At 52.7% G+C, this 25221-nt stretch overlaps 1 protein-coding gene across 2 annotated transcripts; it reads left to right on the forward strand.

Moving 5' to 3' along the window:
- Positions 1–749: 749 nt before the first annotated feature.
- SPINT1 (serine peptidase inhibitor, Kunitz type 1) lies at positions 750–14273 on the forward strand. Of its 2 annotated transcripts, none has more exons than XM_032343310.1 (11): positions 750–842; positions 1141–1680; positions 9413–9540; positions 9755–9893; positions 9977–10147; positions 10319–10345; positions 10686–10811; positions 10929–10979; positions 12604–12774; positions 12988–13035; positions 13392–14273. In XM_032343310.1, the coding sequence occupies exons 2-11, from the start codon at positions 1200–1202 to the stop codon at positions 13613–13615; spliced, it is 1566 nt and encodes a 521-aa protein (XP_032199201.1). In that variant the 5' UTR covers positions 750–842; positions 1141–1199; the 3' UTR covers positions 13616–14273. The 2 variants fall into 2 exon arrangements, with proteins under 2 accessions (XP_032199201.1, XP_032199200.1); XM_032343309.1 differs by having other exon boundaries at positions 837–929.
- The last annotated feature ends 10948 nt before the right edge of the window (positions 14274–25221 follow it).

Raw genomic sequence — 25221 nt, forward strand, 5'->3', positions numbered from 1 at the left:
CTAAGAGGGACTCAGCTCCGACGGAGACCTGAACGTAAGCCTTGATACACGGTATGGAAGGGCCTCGAACGCAAGGAAGCCATGGCAGGTCCCGCAGGGAAGCGTGGAAGAGGGAACTGCCTCAGTTGCTCACTCTGGCAGAAAGGAGGGCTTCCCGGAGCTGACTAGGGTGACAGGCATCCCGGATTCCAGTTATCTAAGGTGCAACCCCACAGCTTCGGGGGATCTCTTCCCGCCACGAGATGGAAATGATTTCCCGAGGGCTGACGACGCCCGCCAGATCGTCTGCATCGGGCTTTCCCCGGTTTCTCCTCCCCCAGTCCCTTCACCAGTGCCTCAGGCGTGACTGGGAATGACGGCCCCGACCGGAAAGGGAAGCCGGAGGCAGCCGCCCCGGAGCGCCCGACCCCCGAATGGGCGACCTCGCTGCAGCGTCCCGCCGGCGTCCGGGCCCCCGGGGATCTGGCTGTACTTCTGGGGCGCGGGACCCCGCCGCGAGCCTGGACTCCGCGGAGCGGACGTAGAGCAGGCCGGAGGGGCGCCGCTCAGAGCCCCCGCGGGGAGCAGTCCGCGCGGGAGAGTCGGGGGCCGCGGGGCGGCGGTTCCTCGAGGCTCGGCGGGGCTGGGCTGGCGGAGCGCACCGGGCGTGGGCGGGGCCGGCAGAGCCGGGGTTAATGTCCGCCCCGCCCCGGCCGCACTGACTCAGTTTCACCAGAAACCTTAAGAGGAGGAGGCCGAGCCCCAGCGCACCCGGCACCGGGGCGGAAGCGGCGGCCGGAGCCGCGCAGGAAGCCGGGACCGGAACCTCTGCAGGCCGGGCCCCACCCCACTCACCTGCGCAGGTAACCCGGGCCCCGGAGCGCGAGGCGGGGACGGAGCGGGCTCGGAGCATGTTCGGTCCTTTGTTCGGCGCTGCTGCGTGTGTCCGGGTACGTGGGCTCCTTAGCCGTCCATCTGACCGTCGGTCGGGCTGCGGGCTCACCCGGAGTGTGCGTGACGTGGCCCGCGTCCCCTTCCTCACTCCCCCGGCGCGGGGTGCTCCCCATCCCTCCGCCTGACTTAACTCCCGGCCGGCTCGCCTCCCTTGAAGCGTCGGGCTGATCCCGTGTGTCTCCTTCCCCGTCTCCTACCCTCTTTCAGATCGCTAGCACCCTCGGAGCCCACAAGCCCGCGCAGTGAAGGTGACCCCGGTGGGGAGGATGGCGACGGCCCAGGGGAGGATGATGGCCTGCGCCCGCCTCTCCCAGGCCCGCGTCCCAGCATTCGCCGTGTGGCTCCTGTGCGCGCTCGATCTCCTGGGCACCGAGGCTGGGCCGCCGCCCGCGCCCCCCGGGCTGCCCACGGGAGCCCCCTGCCTGGAGCGCTTTACCGCCGGGGTGCCTGCCTTCGTGCTCGATACGGAGGCCTCGGTCAGCAACGGGGCCACCTTCCTGGGCTCCCCCACCGTGCGCCGCGGCTGGGACTGCGTGCGCGCCTGCTGCACCACCCAGAACTGCAACCTGGCGCTGGTGGAGCTGCAGCCCGACGGCGGGGAGGACGCCATTGCAGCCTGCTTTCTAATGAACTGCCTCTACGAGCAGAACTTCGTGTGCAAGTTTGCTCCCAGGGAGGGCTTCATCAACTACCTCACGCGGGAGGTTTACCAGTCCTACCGCGAGCTGCGGACCCAGGGTTTTGGCGGTAAGGACGAGGGAAACGGGTGGGATGGATTTGGGGGAAATTTAGAAAGGGGGTAGGTCACGGAGTCCTGGGGAAGGCGAGCATCTTTCTGCCCCGACTGCTCCTTAGAAGTAGGCAGTACAAGCAGTAAACAAAGGGCAGGCTTTGAGTGGGGAGGGGAAACATTCTAGAGCCCAGACTCTGGGTCGGGAATTCAGGATGTTGAATGGGCTGGTGCTCCTGGATGTGTGTTAGGGAGAGAGGAGGCAGCTCCTTGCCAGTCCTGGTTCCTGACCGTGATATGCGCAGTCAGGGAGTGAGTTGCCTGGAGGCCGCAGGGTGACTAGGTAAGCACCCCCTGCGGAGCACTGTTCTAGGCACCTTGAGGCCCTGTTCAGTGAGCCTGGGGGAGAATTTCGGCTCTGCTGCCAGGCAGGGACAGGTTGGCTTCTGTCTGCACCCCTGTCCCCATCTGTTGGCCTTTTGGTGGTCTGGAAGAAAGGGCCAGACCCCAGATGCTAAAAGACAAGCCTGGTCAGGGGGGGAAGGGGAAGGGATGGTGTTGTGGGCACAGTACCCAGAGGCTCTGGGGTGGGGGTGAAGAGGGTTGCCCTGTGAGTCAGCCCACTGGTATGTGTACCTGGTAGGGGAGGGATGTCAGCTGTCCAGGCAGGTGTGTGTGGACGCGGTGAGCCAGTTGGGGCTCTCCCAGCTGAGGATGTGGTAGCCTTGTTTACTTCCAGGGATAAGGGCAAGGTGGGGGCTCTTCCTTCCTCCTGGGACTGAGCAGTGCACTGGGATTAGGGCCCCTCCAGAGACTCTCGTTCCCCATTTTTTCTCCCACTGCTCTGGTCAGGTGGGGCTCCAGGGCAGGGATGGGTCACAGCTGATAACCTCTGTTAGCACTTGATAGTTGACAGAAGGCTGTACCACTCAGCCTCCGACTTCGGCCTCATGACAGCCACTTCTGAAAAGGGTGCTATTAGTCGTCAGCCCACTTTTTAGATTAGGAAACTGACTCCCGTGTTAAATAATTAGCCCAGGATAGCACTGCTTATATATGGGAGACATGGGACTCAACCCAGGCAGGATCTTCAAAAGGCCCGTGCTGTTTTTCCTGCATAAGACCACCTTTTCTGGTAGAAACCCAGCACTCTGATCCAAAATAGCTCAGGCGATAACAGTCCTAGGGGCTAGGACTGGGCTGGTGCTCAGTCTGGGGGTGGTCTCAGTTCTGGAAAGTGGAAAAGAGACTGTCTAGCTTTTTCCTGAGCCAGTGTCTCTCTCTCAGGTTAAGGACCTGCTCTTCTCCGTGTCCCTCCAGTAGCTCTCCTGGCTCTCTGAGAAACGGTGGGATGAGAATTCCGGGTGGGGAAGGTGGAGAGTGGGTACCATCTCTGGGCCAGGCTGGGCCACCTGAATCCCACTGGCCCAGGGCCTGAGCCTGTTCCACGAGGAAGTGGCACAGAGTGTAGGTGGTGATGACACTAATTGACCTGAGCTGCTTGTGCCTTCCTGCTCTGACAGAGGGTCCATGGGAGCCCCACTCCAGAACCCAAACCTGAAACTCTGGGTTCTGGTCAGGGAGATGAGTTGGTTGGGGCTCCCTGGTCTTGAGACCAACCTTCCTCATTTGGAAACCCCCATCCCCCTGCCCCCTTCCAGACTGGCCTGTTTGCACAACACAGGGTGGAGTGGGGATTTCCTGGGTCACTGAGGAAGCTGGGTAAGGTGTGAACGGAGTGTGAGCTTCAGGCCATTTTTAAGGGTGCTGCAGTGCTCTGGGAGTGGAGGGGAGCTAGTTGGTATCAAGGAGTCCATTCTCAGATGAGCCTCGCTAGAGGTTGGAGGTGGGAAAAAGCTGGACAAAGCCATCCTGGAGGCTCAGATGGATTAAGACAGGCAAGGTGGACAGAGGCTCGGGGCATCTAAACCTTTGATTCTTGCACAGGGTAGAGAAATCCTCGACAGGGTGGGTTAGCTTGTTCCCTTTCCCTGTCTGTGGCCAGGCCAGTCCAGTCCAGATTCCTTTGGCCTCCTGAGCACCCTGGTCCTTCCTGCACTCCCCTCACTTGCCCTCCCCCTCTTTCTGTTGGAGGAGTGGCTTAGGAGGAGGAGTCTGTTTCCTGGAGACCTGAGGCCTGGCAGCAGTGGGAGGGGCTGGCTTTATGGCCACTCTGGCCCTTTGTCCTCTTGAGGGGGTAGGAAGTAGGGAGTGGAAGGGTGGAGCATCTGCCCCTTGCTCCCAGGGCCTGGGGCTGGGTGGATGTGGCTGGTTTGGCCCAAGGCCTGGAGCATCACTCCACTGTCCACTGGGGCTAGCCTGTTTGTCTGTTAGGGAGACTGGCGGGTGTCTTGGCTTCAGCTTTCTGAAAAATGTAACGAGGGAGGCACCCCCGTGGCCTTGTCTCAGAGGTCACCCCAGAACCTGTCCCTCTTGGACCCTTTGCTGATTGCCAGCCAGGCCCCCAGAGTGTGGGTTCCGTCCAGACAGGGGCTTTTCTTTCCTACTCTTCTGGTTCTGTTTCCCCACATTCCCGGGAAGCCAGGGCCTCCTTTTCTCATTCTTCTAGGCCTCCACACCTGTGTGTGATATGCATTTCTGTGGAAACTCTCTCCTCCCATCCCTTCACTGGCCCTGTGTGTCCTGGTCTTCCCCCTTGGGTCCACCCTGTGTGAGTCTGCCTCATCAAAGAGGAATCTCTGTGACTCAGCCTCCCACTAGCGTTCTTATCTCTTACCTTCTCTTCTCCTTTCAATTCACTCTCAACGCTTGACATAACTCTCTGTAGAGCCTTACTAGAGGGCAGTTCAACAATATCCATCCAAACTGTAAAAGGGGATGCCTGGCTGACTCCGTCCGAACAGCGTGCAACTCTTGATCTCAGGATGGTGAGTTCAAGCCCCACACAGGGTATAAAGATTACTTAAATGAATAAATAAATAAAAACTTTTAAAAAACCCGGTAAATGGGGGCACCTGGGTTGCTCAGTGGGTTAAGCCTCTGCTTTTAGCTCAGGTCATGACCTCAGGATCCTGGAATAGAGCCCCACATCTGGCTCTCTGCTCAGCAGGGAGCCTGCCCCCTCCACCCCCGCTCTCTCTGCCTGTCTCTCTGCCTCCTTGTGATCTGTCAAAAAATAAAATACTAAAAAAAAAAAACCAACCCCAGTAAATGCACATAGCCCCCAACACAGTTCCACTTGCAGGAATTCATCTTGTGGCCATACTTACATGTGTGTAAACCAACTTACCAGCCAGTTACTCACTGTTTATAACAGTGAAGAATTGGAAACCATCTAAATGTCCATCATCACAGCCTATAATTGCATATGGTAATGCTGTTTTAATAATAATAATAAACCTGAGGCAGTATGGTTTAGTTCTTAGTAGGGAAGGGAGAGGAAAGAAAAAAAGAATCTAAATCAAGAGGAGACCGGTGTACTTGTTAATTAAGTTGTAAGTTATGGTGCATTCATATACTGAGTACTGTGCAGCCAGAAATAAAAGGAGATTGTTTCCATGTTGCTATGGAATGATTTCCAAAACATACTGTGGGAAAACCATGAAAGAGATCTCGCATGCTTCTGAATTCAGTACTATCTCTCTTGATACTCACAAACACACACAAAATAGTATGAATGGGTCTCCCACTCCCCCTGCTTGTGTTCCCTCTTGGGCTGTCTCTCTCTGTCAAATAAATAAAATCTTTTAAAAAAAAAAAAAGTTTATTTATCTGAGAGAGTAGGAGCAGGAGGGGAGGGGCAGAGTGATAAGCCGACTCCGCTTTGAGCAGGGAGCTGGGTGCGGGGCTCCATCCCAGGACCCTGAGATCATGACCTGAGCCAAAGGCAGATGCTTAACCCACTGAGCCACCCAGGTGCCCGTCTTTTGTACTTTTTGAATTTTTTATCCTACATATGTACTGCCTAAGTTAAAACAACCCTGAGATTATGAAAAGTAGTCACAATCACACTTACAAGTAGATGGGTGACTTACAGCATGGTGTCTTAGAAAGAGCTATGGAGTCAGATAGACCAGGGTCCAGATCCCAGCTCTTCTGTTCAAAAACTGAGTGGCCCCGGGCAATTCATTGAACCTCTCTGGTGTCAGTTTTCTGATCTGGAAAGGGGCAAGAATGCAGTTGTGAATGATGGTTAGGAACGCAGGTGACTTAGATCAAGGGTCAGCAAGCTTCCTGTTAAGGTTCAAATAGGAATCATGTTATGCTTTGTGGCCCATATAATCTTTGTTCCGGCCACTTCAGTCTCTTATAACACGAAAGCAGCCGTTGACGATATATAACCGAACAGGTGAAGCTGTATTCCAATTCATGGATGCACATTTGAAATTTAGGTGCTTTCCCGAGTCACAAAATACTAATCTTCTGAGGCGCCTGGGTGGCTTAGTGGGTTAAAGCCTCTGCCTTCGGCTCAGGTCATGGTCTCCGGGTCCTGGGATCAAGTCCCGCATCAGGCTTCCTGCTCCGTAGGGAGCCTGCTTCCCCCTCTCTCTCTGCCTGCCTCCCTGCCTACTTGTGATCTCTCTCTCTGTGTCAAATAAATAAATAAATTCTTAAAAAAAAAAATACTAATCTTCTGATTTTTTTCAACCATCTAAAAATATAACGGGTAGTGGGCCAGATTTGGCCTGCAGGCCAAAGTTGGTCAATTCCTACTGTAGATGATGATACGGTCACCAGGAGACATTAAACTCTTGGAAGCTTTGTCAGTAAACCCAGCTCCATATCTCTCTCTATCTCTGGCCTCTCTGGAGCTCGCATGCACACTTCTGCTGTCCGCTGGTCACTCCTCTCAGTGGTCTTCCCTTCCTCAAGTTCAGCTTCTCTGATTGAACCCCACAGGTTCCCTCTAGATTGGGTTTCCTTTCTATCTGCGTCCTGGCTTCTTTTCCACCTGCCAGTGCCTGTCCGACATTCTTACCACATCCTCCTTTCCATTCCCTGTAATTCCAAGTATTCCCTTCGCACATGCCCTGAACTGCTGTGCTGGTCCCCTCACTGGCCTCCTCGCTTCAGAGAAGTAATTCAAGGTGGGAAGCCTGGGTGACTCAGTCAGCTGGGCATCTGCCTTCAGCCCAGGTCACGATCCCAGGGTCCTAGGATCGGTTCCCGCATTGGGCTCCCTGCTCAGTGGGGGGCCTGCTTCTCCCTCTGCCGCTCCCCCTGGTGTGCTCCTCTCTGACAAATAAATAAAATCTTAAAGGAGGGGGGAAGCACCTGCATGGCTCAGTCGTTTAAGTTGTTTAAGTGTCTGCTGCCTTCGGCTCAGGTCATGATCCCAGGGTCCTGGGATCGAACCCCATATCGGGCTCCCAGCTTAGTGGGGATCCTGCTTCTCCCTCTCCCTCTATCTCCCTGCTTGTACTCTCACTCTCAGTCAAATAATGAATAAATTTTTTCTTTTAAAAGGGGGGGAAGTAATTCAGGACGGCGGGATCACTTGCTATATCCAGGAGCTCAGGAGGGCCCCTTCCTCCAGACTCCTGGACCTCGATCATGCATCTAGGAAGTCCATGTCTGGTGCAGCCCTGGCCTCCAGGACTCTGCCCCTGCTCATGGCCATGGCTGTTCCCTTCCTGTAGCGCCAGTTCTTAAATGTTTGAATGTCATTTCTGCTGTGTCCCCGTGCTCTGGCTCCGCATTGAGAGTGCTTTGAGGTATGTCTCACCGCGCTGGCTTCTTTCTTGTCCTCCAGACCTACCTTGCGAAACCCCAGCTCCTTTTTTTGGCTCACGTTTTCTGCTGTTATCAGTAGCACAGCACATTCTTCCCCACAACCAAACCAAAAAAAAAAAAAAAGAAGACAAAAATTAAAGAATTAGAAACTCATTACTCCGCTGTCGACTGGGGCTCTGACTTCCTGTGGCCTCTCCCCACTTGGCGTGTCCGCTTCCTTGTCTGGGACACACACCACGCATTGCTTCATCTTGACTGGTCTTTTCTCCCATGTTGCTTCCTGGTGCTCAGTGTCATCTGCCCAGCAGGACTGGAGTCCCCTCAAAGGCAGTGTCTCCCTTCCTGTAGCTGCTGAAACAAAGTACTACAAACTGGGTGACTTCAAATCACAGAAATTTTTTTTTTTTAAGATTTTATTTATTTATTTGAGAGAGAGAGAGATAGTGAGAGAGAGCATGAGCGAGGAGAAGGTCAGAGAGAGAAGCAGACTCCCCGTGGAGCTGGGAGCCCGATGCGGGACTCAATCCCAGGACTCCGGGATCATGACCTGAGCCAAAGGCAGTCCTCCAACCAACTGAGCCACTCAGGTGTCCCCAAATCACAGAATTTTATTGTCGCACAGTCTGAGAGGCCAGCAGTCCAGAATCCAGGTGTTGGCAGGGCCCATGTCTCCCTGAAGAGTTGGGGAGGAGGCTTCCTGGCCTCTTCCAGCTCCCGGCGGTTCCAGATGTACCTTGGCTGCAGCTGCATCACTCTCGTCTCTAACTCCGTCTTCACACGGCTTCCCTTCACTCTGTTTTCTCCTCTTCTGTCTTCTGTAAAGACACGTGTCATTGGATCGGCCTAGCCAGCTTCGCGGCCTAACCGCGAATGATCTCATATGGAGATGCTTAACTTTGTTGCTTCTGCCAAGACCCTTTTTCCAGAGAAGGTCACATTGACAAGTTCTGGAGTTAGACATAGATATGTAGTCTGGGTCCCAGCATTCATCCTAGTACAGGCAGGAATCCTGCTTTGATCTTGTTTCTCCAAGCCCCTAACTTGAGACTGGGGGAGGCCGCTGGAACAGGCATTGTCAGACTGAGGGAGGGTGTGACTCCCTGAAGACCCCTCGTAAGGGGGAGGCAGAGTCCGTCTGCGGTGCCAGAGGCAGGCACTCTCCTCCCATGACTGCGAGCTCTGGGACACCAAGGCTTGCCATGTTGCTGCCCAAGGACTCTGTGCTTCAGACCTCTACCAGGCTGGCCTTCCCAGTCAGCAATCCAGACCAGCAGAATGAGGGGTAATACTGTTACTTGGCTTTTCAAAAAATATTGTTACTTTAACTTTTTTTTTTTAAGATTTTTATTTATTTATTTGACAGACAGAGATCACAAGCAGGCAAAAAGGCAGGCAGAGAGAGAGGAGGAAGCAGGCACCCTGCTGAGCAGAGAGCTGGATGCGGGGCTGAGCCCAGGATCCTGGGATCATGACCCGAGCAGAAGGCAGAGGCTTTAACTCACTGAGCCACCCAGGCGCCCCTTACTTTAACTTTTTAAAGCAGTTAGCACAAGTACCTGGTTGTTACAGAAAATGGGAATAAGCTCCTCTGTTGTGTATATTTTTTCCTTACTTGTGATCAAATGGCACATGCTGTTCCGTATTTTGCTTCCAGAAGCGGTTTTACACTAAAAATGCCTTCAGGGGGTGCCTGGGTGGCTCAGTCGCTTAAGCATCTGCCTTGAGCTCAGGTCATGATCCCGGGGTCGGGATTGAGCCTCGTGTTGGGTTCTTTGCTCAGCAGGGAGCCTGCTTCTCTCCCTCTGCCCCTTCTCCCCTGCTCATGCTCTCTCTCTCACTCTCTCAAATAAATAAATAAAATCCTTAAAAAAAAAAGATGCCTTCAGTATATCAAAGACACATCTAAAAAGAGGGCAAGATGCTGATTTAGTTGTGAGCCCCTGCCTGGGCCATGCGCATGCTGCTGAGCCCCTGTGTGGCTCCGTATTGTTCCCCACTTCAGGAGAGCTCTGGTTCATGCTGTGAGAGTTGACCTGACCTTACCTTCCTCTTCAGCGTCCCGGATCCCCAAGGTCCGGGCAGGCATAGACTTGAAGGTGCAGCCCCAGGATCCCTTGGTGCTGAAGGACATGGAGAACACAGATTGGTATCTACTACAGGGTGACACAGATATCAGAATAGAGGTGAGACACTGGACTGGCTCCCTGACTCCCACTTCAGCTCTCCAGGGCCACAGGCCAGTCTGAGCTTCCAGATGGGTGGGGTGGATAGAAATCAAGGATCCCCCTAATACCAAGCCCCTGTGCCCTCCCTTTGGGGGTGGCTGTGTGGCAGGGAGGACCTGGGGCAGCCCAACGGCATCCGGGGTCCCAGCCTCACGGCTCTTCCTGTGTGTAGAAGAATGAGCCGGACCAGGTGAAGCTGTGGGGACTCAAGGAAGGCACCTACGTGTTCCAGCTGACAGCGACCCATTCCAACCAGCCAGAGAGCATGACCAATGTCACAGTTACTGTGCTATCCCCCAAGCAGACAGAAGGTGAGGGAGGGGGTAGGGAGGCCGTTCGTGGAGCCAGCCCTCTCTGTTGATGGGGCCCCTCACAAGCTTTCCCTTCCCCCCAGAATATTGCCTCGCGTCCAGCAAGGTGGGCCGCTGCCGCGGTTCCTTCCCCCGCTGGTACTACGACCCCAAAGAACAGATTTGCAAGAGTTTCGTTTATGGAGGTTGCTTGGGCAATAAGAACAACTATCTTCGGGAAGAGGAGTGCAAGCTAGCCTGCAGGGATGTGCAAGGTGGGCCTTTAGGGGGTAGCTTTGGGGCTCAGGTGACTTTCCCCGTGGGTGGTCTCTCCGAAGGTCAGGGCAGTGGGCGGGGGAGTCCTCCATTTCCAGGCGCGCCCCTGTCAGCTCATTCCTGCCGGGACCTGGCACTGACTCCTCACTCATCTGTTCTCTTTCTTCTAGGCCCCTCACTGGAAAGGCACGGTCCGGGTGAGCTTTGCTCCTTTCCCCATTCCCCTCACCTCGGCTTTCACCTCACCTCACCTTGGCTTTGTCGCCGCCCCAGCTCCCTTTGCCCAGTCCATTCCTGCCCTCATAAGATGTGGAAGGACCACAAGTGTCCCACCCCTTGCTGCCCAGCACCCTGTCAAGATCTGCCCAGTTTGTGTGCGGGAGGGCTTGTGGGGGGCGGGGGCGCCAGTCGTGGAGCAGGGGACATGTCATAATGCCATGTTGGGGTAGAGGAGGCCAGGTCGATGATGGACTCTTGGTACCTGGTGACCTGTGCTTGAGCCTGACCTCACTCTTACTGCTGTCCTGCCCCATCCAGTGTGCTCTGGCACCTGTCACCCCGCCGAGTTCCGCTGCCGCAACGGCTGTTGCATTGACAGCTTCCTGGAGTGTGACGACACTCCCGACTGCCCTGATGCCTCCGACGAGGCCACCTGTGAGAAATGTGAGGCCTAGGAGAGGGAGGGGTGGTGGGCCAGGGTGGGGGAGGCCTGCACTGTGCACCCTGCACCCCGGGGGAGACCCCTGTGGGGCCTGGGCCTCTGAACTTTCATCTTTGCAGACACCAATGGCTTCGAGGAGCTCCAGAACATCCACTTCCGCAGTGACAAAGGTGAGATTCTCCCCGTGCCCAGGGTCGGGACAGAGGCCCGCACTGCTGTCTTCCCTCACTGCTCCAGGGTGCCTGAGGGGCCTGCTGGGTGTGTCCCCTGCAGGTAGAAAGCTGGTGGGCAACTAAGCTCTCTTCATTTCCATGTTTCCCAAGCATGGGTCCTCCTCGTAACACCTTCAGAGATTGAACCATGCCTGCATATAACCGAGACGTGATTTACTAAGCATTTTTCCTATAAAGTACTAAGTACTAAGTACTTTGTTTTTTTAAGAGTTAATTTACTTGAGGGGCGCCTGGGTGGCTCAGTGGGTTGGGCCTCTGCCTTCGGCTCAGGTCATGATCTCGGCGTCCTGGGATCAAGCCCCGCATCGGGCTCTCTGCTCAGTGGGGAGCCTGCTTCCCTCTCTGCCTGCCTCTCTGCCTACTTGTGATCTCTCTGTCAAATAAATAAATAAAATCTTAAAAAAAAAAAAAAAGAGTTAATTTACTTGAGAGAAAGAGAGAGAGAATGAGCAGGAAGGAGGGGCAGAGACAGCGAGAGAGAGAAAAGCAGATTTCCTACCGAGCAAGCAGGAATCCTAGTATCCTGGGCTCAATCCCAGGACCCCGAGATCATGACCTCAGCCGAAGGCAGACGCTTAACCAACTGAGCCACCAGGTGCCCAAAGTCAAGTACTTTTTAAACTTAATGTATTATAAATAAACAAACAATGTATTAAAGGAAATGTCATCTCACTAGCATATATGGAAAGCCACTATTACATGCTGCAAATCGAGATGAACTATTAAAATAGCCATAATAGGGACGCCTGGGTGGGTCGGTTGGACAACTGCCTTCGGCTCAGGTCATGATCCCGGGACGAGTCCCACATGGGGCTCCCAGTTCCGTGGGGAGTCTGCTTCTCTCTTTGACCACCTCCTCGCTCATGCTCTCTCTCACTGTCTCTCTCAAATGAATAAATAAAATCTTTAAAATAAATAAAAAAATAAATAAAAAATAAAATAAAATAGCCATAATAAAACAATGTTAATAGGGGTGCTGGGTCGCTCAATGAGTTAAAGCCTTTGCCGCCTTCAGCTCAGGTCATGATCCCAGGGTCATGGGATCGAGCCCTGAATTCGGCTCTCTGCTTGGCAGGGAGCCTGCTTCCAGTCCTCTCTCTCTGCCTGCCTCTCTGCCTACTTGTGATCTCTGTCTTTCAAATAAATAAAATCTTTTAAAAAAATGTTAATAAATTTTAGCCCTAGCCCCGATAGGGCTCAGATCCTGAGCCTTCTTTGTTAAAAGATAGACCATCCAAAAAAAAAAAAAAAAAAAAAAGATAGACCATCCAGTGTTAAAGAAAATGAAAATAAATAAATAATTAAATAAATAATTAAATAACAATGAAAAAAACAGTTACACAAGTCAGTGGAGGGTATTTCTAGACCTAAAATTGTCCCGGATCTGTCTTCCTTGCTTCTGGCAAAACTGCCAGAAGGGCCAGCTGGTCTGGGGCCCCCTGAAGCCCTCCCTGTGTCTCAGCATGAGGTAGGAAGCAGTGACCCTGTGGAGCCTGGTGAATGGCAGCAGGGAGGCCCCCCATGGACCTGCTCACCCCTTGGCCTGCTCTGTACCCCCCAGGGCACTGTGTGGACCTGCCAGACACTGGCCTTTGCCAGGAGAACATTCCACGCTGGTACTACAACCCCTTCAGTGAACGCTGTGCCCGCTTTACCTATGGTGGCTGCTACGGCAACAAGAACAACTTTGAGGAGGAGCAGCAGTGTCTTGCGTCCTGTCGTGGTGTCTCCAGTGAGCTGGGCAGTGGGGCTCAGGAGGCAGGGCGGGAAAGGGCTCAGCTAGAACACTGTGCTCTGTCTCCAGGCCTGGGCCAGTCCTGGCTCATCATCAGAGTACCCGGAATGGGGGTGGCGGAGGGTGGCAGTGGGTGGTCTGGGGTGCTGAGGAGCAGCTGAGTCTCAGAGCCTTGAGTATTGACTTGTTTCTCTCCTCATCCTTTTGTAGAGAAGGATGTTTTTGGGCTCCGGCGGGAAACCCCCATTCCTAACATAGGTGAGCCCTGGTCTGCCCTCTCACGGACGGGTGGGTGTCCTCCCCAGGATTAGCTCCATGTGATCAGTGCTGACTGCTGAAACCTGTGTCGAGAAGGATCCTGAGGTTGGCTAAAGGGACAGAGTGCCCATAGCCACAAGCAGAGGAAGGAAGCATGGGAAAGTGCATGTCATATGTTTGCCATCAGAGTTCCAGGCCTTTCCTTGAGCTCCTGATGGAACCCAGCTGCTCATTCGCTGGAGGCCATTCCACACCTGGCATCCATCTGACTCGGTCCATCTGCACAGAGTGGGGGTGGGCATCAGAGCTGAGCAGGCCTTGGGAGCTTGCCTCCATTATGCCCCTTCTTCCCCCAGGCTCCGTGGAGGTGGCCATTGCAGTCCTCCTGGTCACCTGCATCGTGGTGGTGGCAGCCCTGTTGGGTTACTGCTTCTTCAAGGACCAGAGGAAGGGCCTCCACAGATACCGCCACCGCCGCCAACACCACCACCCTCAGCCCCCTACCCCTGCCAACTCTACGGTCTCCACCACAGAGGACACGGAGCACCTGGTCTATAACCATACCACCCGGCCCCTCTGAGCCTGGGGCTCTCGCAGTCTCTTTCCAGCTCTTGCCTGTCCCTGCTTCCTCCTCACCAAGATGGAAGCCTGGGCCAGGGAAAACTGCGGGACCAGACTCCTACAGCCTGGTTCCCAGGCCCACTCTGCTTCTGAGGCAGGGCTCTAGCCCCTCTGGGAGACATCTCAACGAAGCTTCGGCCTCCCATTCCTGACAAAGCTAGGAGGAGCCGAAAACCTTTGAGCCAAGTCCCACACACAGATGGACCTGTTTGCCTAGGATTTCAGAAGAAGTTGGAGTTTTGTTTCTTGGTCACAGTGGCCTGTCCCCACCCTGTGGCATTGGGAAGGGGCCTGTGGTAATGTCAGAAACTGGAGACCCCCCCCAGCCCTCCTCTTCCCACTCTGCACAGACCAGGGCTAGGGTCAAGGACGTCCCTGTATATTTTGTGCTGTAAAGTTGCTTTTTTGTTTATTTAATGTCATGGGGATGGGTAAGAGGAGTGGAAAGAGGCTGCCTCTTCCCTTCCTCCAAGAATGAGGCCTGGCCCCACCAGCCAGCAGCAGCTGTGTCCTCCCCACATGCCCCAGGGCTCTCAGGCATCACACCCCCACCCGCTCCCCTGCCTTCCACAGGCCCCAGTCCACCCACAGGGTAATAAAATGGTTGGTTCTGTGAGGCTGCTGCCTCTGCTCTGTGGGGCAGGAGAAGGGGGGAGGCGGTAGAATAGGACCGCCCTGTACAACCGGTTTGGTGGTTCCCGCTTTGGCCACCTTGCTTAGCAGGTTTTCCCACCCTTCCCGAAACTGCCCTCAGCCCCTGAGGGTGGAAAGAATTGCGGAGTTTGACCACTAGAGGGGAGGGGTGAGAGGGCCATGGAAGAAGGGGGCCCAGGGAGGCTGCTATGCTGCCTGGTAGCATTATGTCTTCCTGGTTTGAGCCATGTCAAGCCTGCTTGGTTGCCAGGGCAGATCCTGAGTGCTGTGTGTAGTGGGGAACTCAGGGGCAGGGAGGGAGCATGGCGTTGAGCTCTGGGTCTTCACTCCTATTGGTGTGGGGGCCTAGGTCACCGCTGTCTCCCCTGCACCCCCCCCCCACCAAAGAAGTTTTGGCCTCTTTACAGGAGTGTAACTGCTCCCCAGGCTTTGAGCTCCTGCCCAAGGGCCTTTAACTGAGGTACTCCACCCCATACCCCGCTGTGTTTCAGCCAGTTTTTGTTTGGTTTAAAAAACAAAAACAAAAACAAAAAATCCTTTCATTAATTTCTTAAACAAATAATATATTGAGCTTCTATGTGCCCTACACCTCCAATCGGATATTGTCAAGCATGCAGGAAGCATTGCGTAAGTGCTTTATGTATCTTAAGTTCTTCCTGGCACCCAGCCCTGTGATGAGGGAAGGTACTATTATTATCCCCCATTTTCCAGGATGCTGACTCAGCAGAGTTCCCAGGGTCCTATAGGTACTGAGGACCGGGTTCAAATCCTAACATGGCTCCTAGTCTTACCTAAGAGATACTTTTGGACTATAATAATTGCTGTACAGAAAAATAACATGGAGGAGCACCTGGGGGGCACAGTCAGTTGGGCATCCAGCTCTTGGTTTCAGCTCAGGTCATGACCTCAGGGTCATGGGATTGAGCTCAGCTTCAGGCTCCAAGCTTGGAATGGAGTCTACTTGGGTTTCTCTCTTACTCTCCCTCTGCCCGTCCTGCCCATGCTCTCTCTAAATCTTAAAACATGAAGATGTGAAAGGTTGGGGGCTACAAATGATTGCAGGTAAGGGCACATATTTGACTCCCGGAAGTGTACAGCTCCATGAATTTCCATAACCACATGCATCCAGGAGGCAAGCACCCGGATCAGGAAGCAGAACCTTGGGCGCCTGGCGGCCTCGGTTAGTTAAGTGACTGCCTTCAGCTCAGGTTATGATCCTGGAGTCCCAGGATGGAGTCCTGCAACGAGCTTCCTGCTCAGCCGGGAGTCGGCTTCTCCCTTTGACCTCCCCCTCATGCTTGCTTGCTCGCTCTCTCAAATAAATAAAATCTTTTTAAAAAGCAGAACCTTTCTAGCACCCCAGGATGAGCCTCCTTTTGACTGTTAACACACTACTATGTTCTTGTAACTGTCGCGCACTCAACCTGGACCACATCCTACTTCTCAACTTTTGGCCGAATTGTTCTTCCCCAAAGGCTCCCACGCTCGCTCAGGTGGGAGACACCCCCTGAGCAGAGAGTGCTCCCTTCTCTCTGTCTTCCCTCTAGGTTGTGAACTCCTGGAGACAACAGACAGTATCTTTGTAGTCTCGGGTCTCCATCACCCCACATCCCCTCCATGACCTTAGTAAATGGTAGTAGATAGACGGCAGGGGCAAGTCTCGTTACTCTGGTGCCCCCACATTTCAGAGGATATTGAATTTTGGCTTCCAACTCTGCCAGCCATTCATCTATCCTTCAAGACTCAAAATGGTTTCGGTTCCTCTAGTGCCCCTAGCCCTGGGGATAACCCCCATTATCCCTTGGATTTCTGCAGCACCTCCAAGGCTGAGGTGATGAATGACTCATGAAATTCTGTAGCCCAATGCCTCCAACAGTGATCAACGAAAAATAAATGCTTAATTGTTTTTTGGACGGAAAGGAACATCCCCCTCTTAGGGAGGGGTGGAGATGAGGTGAGACGATGCCAGACAAAGTGCCATCTCCGGTAAGATCAGGGGTGCAGGGAGGATTCTGCCCGGTCAGCTCGGACAACGGGAAGAAGGAGCTCACAGCGGCCGCTAGGGGGCACTCTCACCACTACCAGGCGCTGTGTTTTCGCAGAAAGCGTTTGAGCAAGGGTACACAGTCCCAGGCAGGCAGCAGATGTGGAACCACAAAAGCTGAGACACAACCTCCACTCTTCTAGAACTTACACTGGAGCGCAAGCAAAAGGAATGCAAATACTGTTAGAAACAGATTGGTTCCCAAATCGCTTGTTTCGGTGACTTTCCCAGCCATCCTCTTTTCCATGACCACCCTTTCTCAGAACTTGCACATCTCCATTCCTTTGCACAGGCTGTTGACCCTACTTCAAATGCCTTTCCCCCAGAAAGCCTCTACTCCTCATGATGAAGCTCAAAAAGTGTTTGCTGTTTCTCTAGCCAAAGCCCATTGCTGCCCTCTCCACTCTCCTGCGCTGTGTACAGCTCTGGGGCATGCGTGGCCCGTGGTAGTGTAGGTCTGCCCTCATCTGGAGGAGGCTCCTCTGGCAGGCCTGGGGATGGGCTTCTTCTTCTTTTTTTTTTAATAGTAAGTTCATTTATTTACGTGATCTCTGTACGCAATACGGGGCTTGAGCTCACGACCATAAGATCAAGGGTCATATGCTCCTCTGAGCCAGTCAAGTGCCACAGGGATGGAGTCTTATTTACCTCAGTGTCCCCCATGCCAGGCCATGCTTGGCGATACAAAGTGTCTAACAAAAGGCTGTTGAATACAATGGAGGCTGGTCAAGCCATGGAAATTAAGAGGGATGTTGAGAAATGGCTTCATGGGAGAGTTATAAAAAGAGATGAGCAGGCGGGTGTGGGTGTTTCAGGCACAACAAATCATAGTGAGCAAAAGCCAGGCAGTGAAGACCATGGGTCTCATTTTGACCAATGAGCTGCTCAATTTGACTCAAACCCTGAGAGGGAAAGCCAGGAGCCTGGTGGAGAGAGGCAATATTGGTGAATATGTTGGTGAAGACAGATTTGAGCCGGGGAAGGAACGATTCAAACTCAGCTTTAAGGAGTGGTTAGGTAAGCTGGTCATATCACTAGAGGTCACACGATGGGAGAGGAAAAGAGGGAGAAAAGCCACACCAAGTAAATGAGGGTAACCTGTGTAAAGTACATTAGATGTGAAGGAAAGCTAATGGAAAAGTTCTATGCTGGCAGCCAATCATGCTTTGATGCAAACAGCGGTTTAGCTTCTTTGATTAGTTACTAACATTTAAAGATTCAGGAAAATTCTTTTTTTTTTTAAATCTGCTTTTCTAGCTTTTTGTGAAAACTTGGGAGACTGGCAATCTGGGGCTCACATTCCTACAGCAAACCAGGCACTGAGTTTGGGTTCTCCTGAGCTGGGCAGACACTGAGCCATCCATAGCCTCTAGCCAGCCCACCACTCCTGGCATTCATTCAACTTTGGGACCCACATCATCTTATCCCCTCTAACCCAACATATCTTCCAATATTGGGGAGTTTTCTCTAAAATTTATTGATCCCAACAGTTCCAATAAACACTGACAAAACTGAATTGTTTCTCCTGAAATCATCCCTGCCCACTTAAGAAAACAACCCTGAATCAGGAGTGGTTTGCCCTATTGTACAAGACCCCTCCCTTCCCCACCCATCTGCTATACTACAGCCTGGGAAGGCACTTTCCAGTTCCCCTTGAAGCAGGTGCTGTCAGTAGCCCTATCTGATAGTCCCAACCCCAGAAGTCCAGGTTGGGGGGAAGGAGGGGAGGCGGGTTGGGTCCAGACTCTCTCACAGTGTCCCCCAGAACATCTGCCTTTTCTAACCCCCAACTACAGGGTCATCTGGGGGTTCCATCAGTGGATCCCGGAACCAAGATGACCAAGAAAATAAAGCAAGAAAGAAATCAAGAAGCTCCTTGTGACAGAGTTTTAAAAGGGGTGCTATATGTTTAGAACAAAACTAAAAAAGGGTATTTAACCAAATGTTCCCTCTCATTGATAAAATTACAGGTGTTCTTTGTTTCCCTTTGGTCAGCCTGCATTTTCTACATTTTCTATAAGAAATGTCTATTGCTTTTGTAATAAAAAGTTACTGGTTTGAAAAAGTATCCACGTATATTCCAGTAAGAAACAAACCTTCAGACCATGCCACTCTGTGATGGGATGGAGACAGTGGGGAAGGAAAAGAGGAGAGAGCTTCTGAGATCTAGGGAAGGGAGAGACTGCAAGACTTGGAGTCTGGAGTATGAAAAGGGAGAAACTGAGTCAGTAGAGTCTGCAGGTTTTCTGTCCTGGGAGCCTGGGCGGGTGACACTGCTGCCCACAGAAACGGGGCTGTGTGGGCAGGGCAGTCTCGAGAGAATCATAGAGAAGATGAGGGGCCCCCAGGTACCAGAATGAGACTGGTTTTATTGATTTTATCGTTGGTTACTTAGTTTTTGTTTGCTTATGCCTTGCCTTCCTGAGGAAGGATTTAAAAGCAGCTTAAAAGTCTCTATAAAGTATGAAATAACATGAGTATAAAGTAGGTGGAAGACAAAAAAGAGCAAGAAGGAACTTTTAAAAAGACCAGGAATAGGGGGCCTGGGTGGCCCATTCGGTTACACGTGTGCCTTCGTGATCTCAGCGTCCTGGGATCCAGCCCCACATCAGGCTCCCTGCTCAGTGGGGAGCCTGCTTCTCCCTCTCCCTCTGTCTACCTCTCTGCCTACTTGTGCTCTCTCTCTGTCAAATGAATAACAAGGCCAGGAACAAGGCAAAAACATACAAGTTTTGTAGTTTCTGGGCCACAGGCTCAGCTCTGCAAGTTCCCAGCTGTAGATGTGTCCGGGCAAGGGCCAAGCCCTCCAGCTGGGAGGGTCTGGGCTCAGAGGAGAAGGCGGAGCTCCTGGATTTGGGAGTAGGCTGGGGAGGGGGACATGGAAGGGTGGGAGACTTCTGGGGGAGAAAAAACACTCTGAACCCTGAGACAGAGCCTTTGCTTAGAAGGAGAGGACCCAGAGGAGTAGTGGTTAGAGAGGTGGTTGGAGTTGGGGAGCGGGAGACCCAGAAGAGAGCAGTTCAAAGGTGAGGAGTTTCAAAGCCCACCAGGGTCGGGAAGGAGCCAAATGAGGAGAGGAGCCAGATGGAAACCTGAGGAAGGTGGGGAGTGAAGGTGAGGGCGGGGACAGTTGCAGGTGTAGTGAGGACTGGGGGCAAGAGCCACTTTCCATAGGCAGCTGTGGGAGGAAGAGAGGACTGGGCCAGGTTTTAAACATGGAGAGAGAGGCCAAAGGTACAGGGCGAATCAAACACTGCAGGCGTGCAACAGATTCTTTTTTTTTTTTTTTTTAAGATTTTTACTTATTTATTTGACAGAGAAAGATCACAAGTAGGCAGAGAGGCAGGCAGAGAGCGAGAGAGGGAAGCAGGCTCCCCGCTGAGCAGAGAGCCCGATGCAGGACTGATCCCAGGACCCTGAGATCATGACCTGAGCCGAAGGCAGCGGCTTAACCCACTGAGCCACCCAGGCGCCCCAGTGCAACAGATTCTACTACTGACTCCCTAACTCACTTGCGGTTGTCTTCCTAGCGGATTTTCTCTGACCCCTTTCCCTTCTCCCATGTGATCCCTTTTGCAACCAGTGTAGGACTTGAGTTCATCAGACTGACCAGGATCAGTCTGTGACCCTCAAAGAGAAGTCCATCATAGTCTATGGAAAGTAAAGGACTAGACGACAAGGTCCTTTCTATCCCCCAAACCATGATGCTGGCCTCTGATTATAGACTTGGGATCCCTGAGTGCAGAGTGGAGGGGGGTTGTCAGAGTCAAGTTATTGAGGCCCAGAGAGGGGCAGGGACTGGTGCAAGGTCACGCAGCCAGTGGTGGAGGACAGAGCGAAGCCAGTATTCCTGAGCCCCAAACTTTTTGCTCTAACATCATTTTCTCCAGATGATGAGACTCCTGGCTTCAGTTTTTGTCCTTTCTCTGGAAGTGGGACAAAGGAGCCAGGAGCCAGGCCAAGAAGTTGTCAGGGCTGGTCCCAGGCCCCAGAATGCTGGGAACCCAAGGTCCACACCCATGTAAACATGGGCCAGCACTGATACCTCTTGCTTGGTTCTCAATAGCTTCCTCCAAATCAGCTCCCCACTATTATCTTGATTATCCCCACAGGTCCCCTGGGAGCCAGGGAGGGGCAGAAAGTATTAACCCCACTTCACAACAAAGAGAAACTCAGACAAGGAGGAAGGCAGTAATTTGCCCAAAGTTGCCCAGCAAGTCAGGATGGGGCTGAAACAGGAGCGGGCATGGGAGATGGGGTCGTCAGCAGAGCATATGGTCCATTGGGCAGGGGTGGGGTGGTGCCCCAGGATCCAAGGGTCCCCTGTCTCACCAGGACAGAGGTCTCTCTGCTTGCTCCCCAACTGCCTCAGAGTACTGGAGAGGGGAAGCAGATGGGCAGAAGCCGCAGAGCATGGCCACAGGTCAGAGGGAGGAAGCCGTCGTGGGTCAGGTGTCCTTGGGTGGGGTCTGTGCTGGCTGATTTTCCACCAGCTTCAAGGGGCCCAAGGAACTTCTATGCCCCCACTGGGCCCAAGGGCCCCCTGACATCCCTCATTGCCAAGGGGCCAGGGAGTCATCTGCACACCTGGGGAGAGAGGCAGACTGATGCAGGTGAGGGTCAAGGAGGCCCTCTTTGCTGATGACAACCACGGGCTCTGCCTTCCAAAGGGATCACAAATCGGATGACCATAAGGACAGGTGACTAATAGAGCTCCCTTCAATCTCAAAAATATCCTGAACCTGACAATGAATTTCATGGTCATTCCAATTATGGGACCAATCCTCTGTTCAATGGAGAAAGCCTTGAAAATATTACACAAGGAGAACAGGCCTGGTTCAGTGCTGACTTCTTTCCCCCACATCCTACCTCCAGCCCTGTCTCCCTCTGTCCCACTCCCCAGCCCAGGACAACTGAGTCTGTCCCAGAAACCACAACTCCCAGCCCCGCCCTCTAAGAGAATCATTTCTAGAGCTAACGGGGCAGAAACCTAGAGCCCTAGGTGGCTCCCTAGAAAGAGGCCTGGACCCAGGGTTAAGAAACCCAGGTCCAAGGCCCAGCTCAGGCTTCACCTTAATCAGGGGGCTCTGTGCTTCGGTCTTTTCATCTGAAAATTGGAGCTAAGGAGAAGTTCAGTTGTAAGAACAGCAGGTGATCCCGGAGGAGATAAGGCCACCCGGGCATTGCAGCAATGTGAGGCAGAAAGCTGTGATTCCTGGGGACAGCCAGCGCTGCCCAGGAAGTCACTCCCTGCTGTTGCCACAGGGTGACTCATGGGGCCCCACGGCGGGCTGAGTCGTGCTCACTATGGTGGATCTGGCCCAGGTCCAAGGAGGGCGCTGACAGTGCGGCCCTGCTGGGAGCCCGGTCTCCTGGCAGCCACATACGGTGGGCAGGTCTGACCTGGGAGAGCCGCGGTTACCGACTGCCTGGGGCCTGGGCTGGTTGCAAAAGGGGCTGGTGTTCCTGACGCAGTCTGCTTTCGGTCTCACTCACTCTCCCAAGCCGGTTCCCAGGAGAATGGGGGAGCTCAGGGAGGGTGCGTCACCCCCGCCCTGGGCACCTCTGTGCTCCCAGGGGGAAAGCAAGCCAGGCACACCTCCTTTCGCGTGCGCACACACTCACACGACAGCCCAGGCCCAGTATGCTCGCCAGGCACAAGGAAGCACACAGAGAGAGACCCCCTCACAGATCCACACAGCACGCACAGACGTGTAGACACACAGCCCCCCAGGAACTTGGCCTAACCTACACGTGCACACCCAGACACACACGCAGATTTGTGTACAAAAAACACTCGTAAGGCCAGATACCATGTGGGTGCATGGACATGCACATCCAGAGCTGTACACATCTTGCATAAAGAGAGACGCCTACATGGACAGACACAGACACACAGACTTGCGCATATATGGAATTATTCAGAGCTTTGCCCAAAGACAATACCCACTTTCAATATGCAAGAGCAAGAACAGGGACTAACGCAGGGAAATGCGCGTGACCACAGATACACAACATACATACACCTTGTCATCACTTAGTATTTATTGTGCACCCTCAATCTGCTGGTCATCCTCCCACAGAAAGATATCCCCCCACACACACACACGAGTCAGACAGACACAGAAACCCAAGCTCTTTCTGAAGAGCCACTTGGAATTCTACGGGGTCCAATCTCCAAACCAAAGAGAAACTGTTTTTCTGTAGAGGGCCAACCCATGATGGAAAAAAAAAAAAAATCAAATGTCAACGTAGTATCATTTATAATAGAAGGGAAAAAAAAGTTAGAGGAAAACAACCTCAATGCTCCCAATTTGGGGTCTGGTTGAGAAATTATGGTCAGGGTGAAATAGTAGAAATAGTAAGCAAATATTCACATATGGTTACATCCCTTCTATGCCCTACGTGGGGCCCACAATCCAGAGATCAAGGGCTGCATGCTCTACCAAGTGAGGCAGCCAGGCACCCCTGTTAAAATTTTAAATGGAGGGAAAAAACCCCAAAATACAAATTTCATATACAGCATGATCACAAAAACAATTTCAAATATATGCATAGAAGGACAGGCTGGAAGGAAGTACACCAAAATGCTACTACTGGGGCACCCTGGTGGCTCAGTTGTTAAGCGTCTGCCTTTGGCTCAGGTCATAATCCTGGGGTCCTGGGATTGAGATCACATTGGGCTCCTTCCTCAGTGGGGAGCCTGCCTCTCCCTCACTCATTCCCTCTGTTTGTGTTCACTCTCTTGCTGTGTCTCTCTCTCTATCAAATAAATAAATGAAAAATCTTCTAATTTTCCTATGAGTATCTATTATGGGAAAAAAGAAACATTTTAAAAGTCAGCGAAGGTTTGGTTATACAGACATTAAAAACAATTTACATCCATCAGGCCATGTAAGAATGTAGATGTAAGAAACATACAATTTTATCTGATAAACATAATCAATATCCTTTTAAACTTAGAATCAAGAATGGAGAGGTGGCAGGGCACCTGGGTGGCTCAGTGGGTTAAGCTTCTGCCTTTGGCTCAGGTCATGATCTCAGGGTTCTGGGATCAAGCCCTGCATGGGGCTCTCTGCTTAGAGGGGAGCCTGTTCCCCTCTCTCCCTCTACCTGCTTCTCTGACTACTTGTGATCTCTGTCAAATAAATAAATAAAATCTTAAAAAAAGAGAGAGAGAGAGAGAATGGAGAGGTGGGAAAAAAGGCAAAGGCAAGAAAGAGGTAAGTTGTTATAGACAGAAACAGAAGCAGAGCAATCAGTGGGTTTGGAACCAGAAGAAAATCCCACCTGTCCAGCATGGGCTTAGGCTTGGTCTCTCCAAGAGCCTTTCCAGCAAGCCATTGCTCTCAGGCTTATCTCCAGGCTTCAGTGGCATATATCTGGAGCTGAACTTGAGCCTCAGGATCCCCTCCAGGGCTCACTGGTTGGTTTTTTATCTTAAGCCCTTAAGGGCCAACAGCAGACATTGCCGGAGCCCAAGCCCCTTTGGGAGCACAAGGGCATGAAGAGGACTTTCTACTTCGCTGGGGAGATGCGATCTGAGTAAGTGACCAAATTCAGAGTGTCCTCCAAGTACCAAGAGAGCAATGTGGACACTAATACAAGTAAGAGACCCTTTCTGGAAAAGGGGAGTATGGAAAAATGCTTAGAAGAGAAACAGGGCATGGGTGGTATTTTGCAAACTAGAGGACTTGGCAAAACAAAGACTTGAGAGTCAGAAGTCAAAAAATAATCGGAGATCAGGGAGTGGAATCACTGGAACCAGCTGGCCTGGTCCGGGTTGGTGTGGGATTTGAGAAGTCCTGGAATTCTAAAATGAGGGCCTGGGAGTTCACTGCTGGCCCCTGAGAGCTGGTAATAGTACTGAGTCAGAGAGGCACCAGAGGGAAAGCAGCAGGGTCAGGGATGAGGAGGGCAAGGGAGACAAAGGCGCGGGCCAGGCTTGGTGACCTAGCAAAGCCTGGTCGTCCATAGTGGTATGGATGTGTTGAGACCATCAGAGAATCAGGGAAGAAGCTGGGCGGCGGGGGGAGCCTTAGAGATGGCCTTTAGACTTCCGTACCCTACTCGCAGCACCTTAAGACCCCCCAGAAGAAGTCTGACAACCTCTCATCCAGAATCCTGAGTCTTATTTTGCAAATGAGGAAACTGAGGCACACAGAAGGGAAATTATTTGCCTAAGGCTACGGTAGATGGCAGAGTTTGAAGGTGGAGGGGTAGTGTGATGGGCTGGGTTGGGGTAAAAGAAGCTGTGGAGCTGGGGTGTGAGACACATCCCCATCCCCCACCCCTTCTACTCCCCCTCATCCCTGCCTGCCCTGGAGCAGCTCCAGCACCCCCCTGAGGGGCAAGGGGACAAAGGGAAAGACAAGATAGCAGGAGCTCTGGGGGATGGGTACTGGTGGGACCGGTGCTGGACAGTCTTGGCTAAAATCTAAATTTGGAGATTATCTCGGGTTTCACTTGGCTAGGATTTCTGTCCCTCAGCCCTGCTCTTTCTCATACTCCGGCAGCTGTTACTTCCTGCAGAGGCTGCTGGGCTGGGATAGGGCTCGCACTCACCCAGCCTGCCAGTTGCCTAGCAGGTGTCCCAGGTGTGCCTTAGAAATAGCTCTCCAAAAGAATAACATTTACCCATGGACATACAGAACTCGAGTTCCCAGAGTACTCTTATAGCTGCTTGGTAGTAATATCTCACTTGAGATTTTACCTTTTTTCTCTGGGACTCCCTTTCCTTATGGTTAAAATAAAGTGTGTTTTTTCCTCCAAGCTGCCCTTTAAAGTTCCTTCCAGCTCCAATTCCAAGGAATGTTCACTGGATCCCTGCTCCTCTCCAAGTTGTCACCCAACAAACCCTCACTCCA

The sequence above is a fragment of the Mustela erminea genome, chromosome 5 (genome assembly GCF_009829155.1).
Source record: "Mustela erminea isolate mMusErm1 chromosome 5, mMusErm1.Pri, whole genome shotgun sequence".
Classification (NCBI taxonomy): Eukaryota; Metazoa; Chordata; class Mammalia; order Carnivora; family Mustelidae; genus Mustela; species Mustela erminea.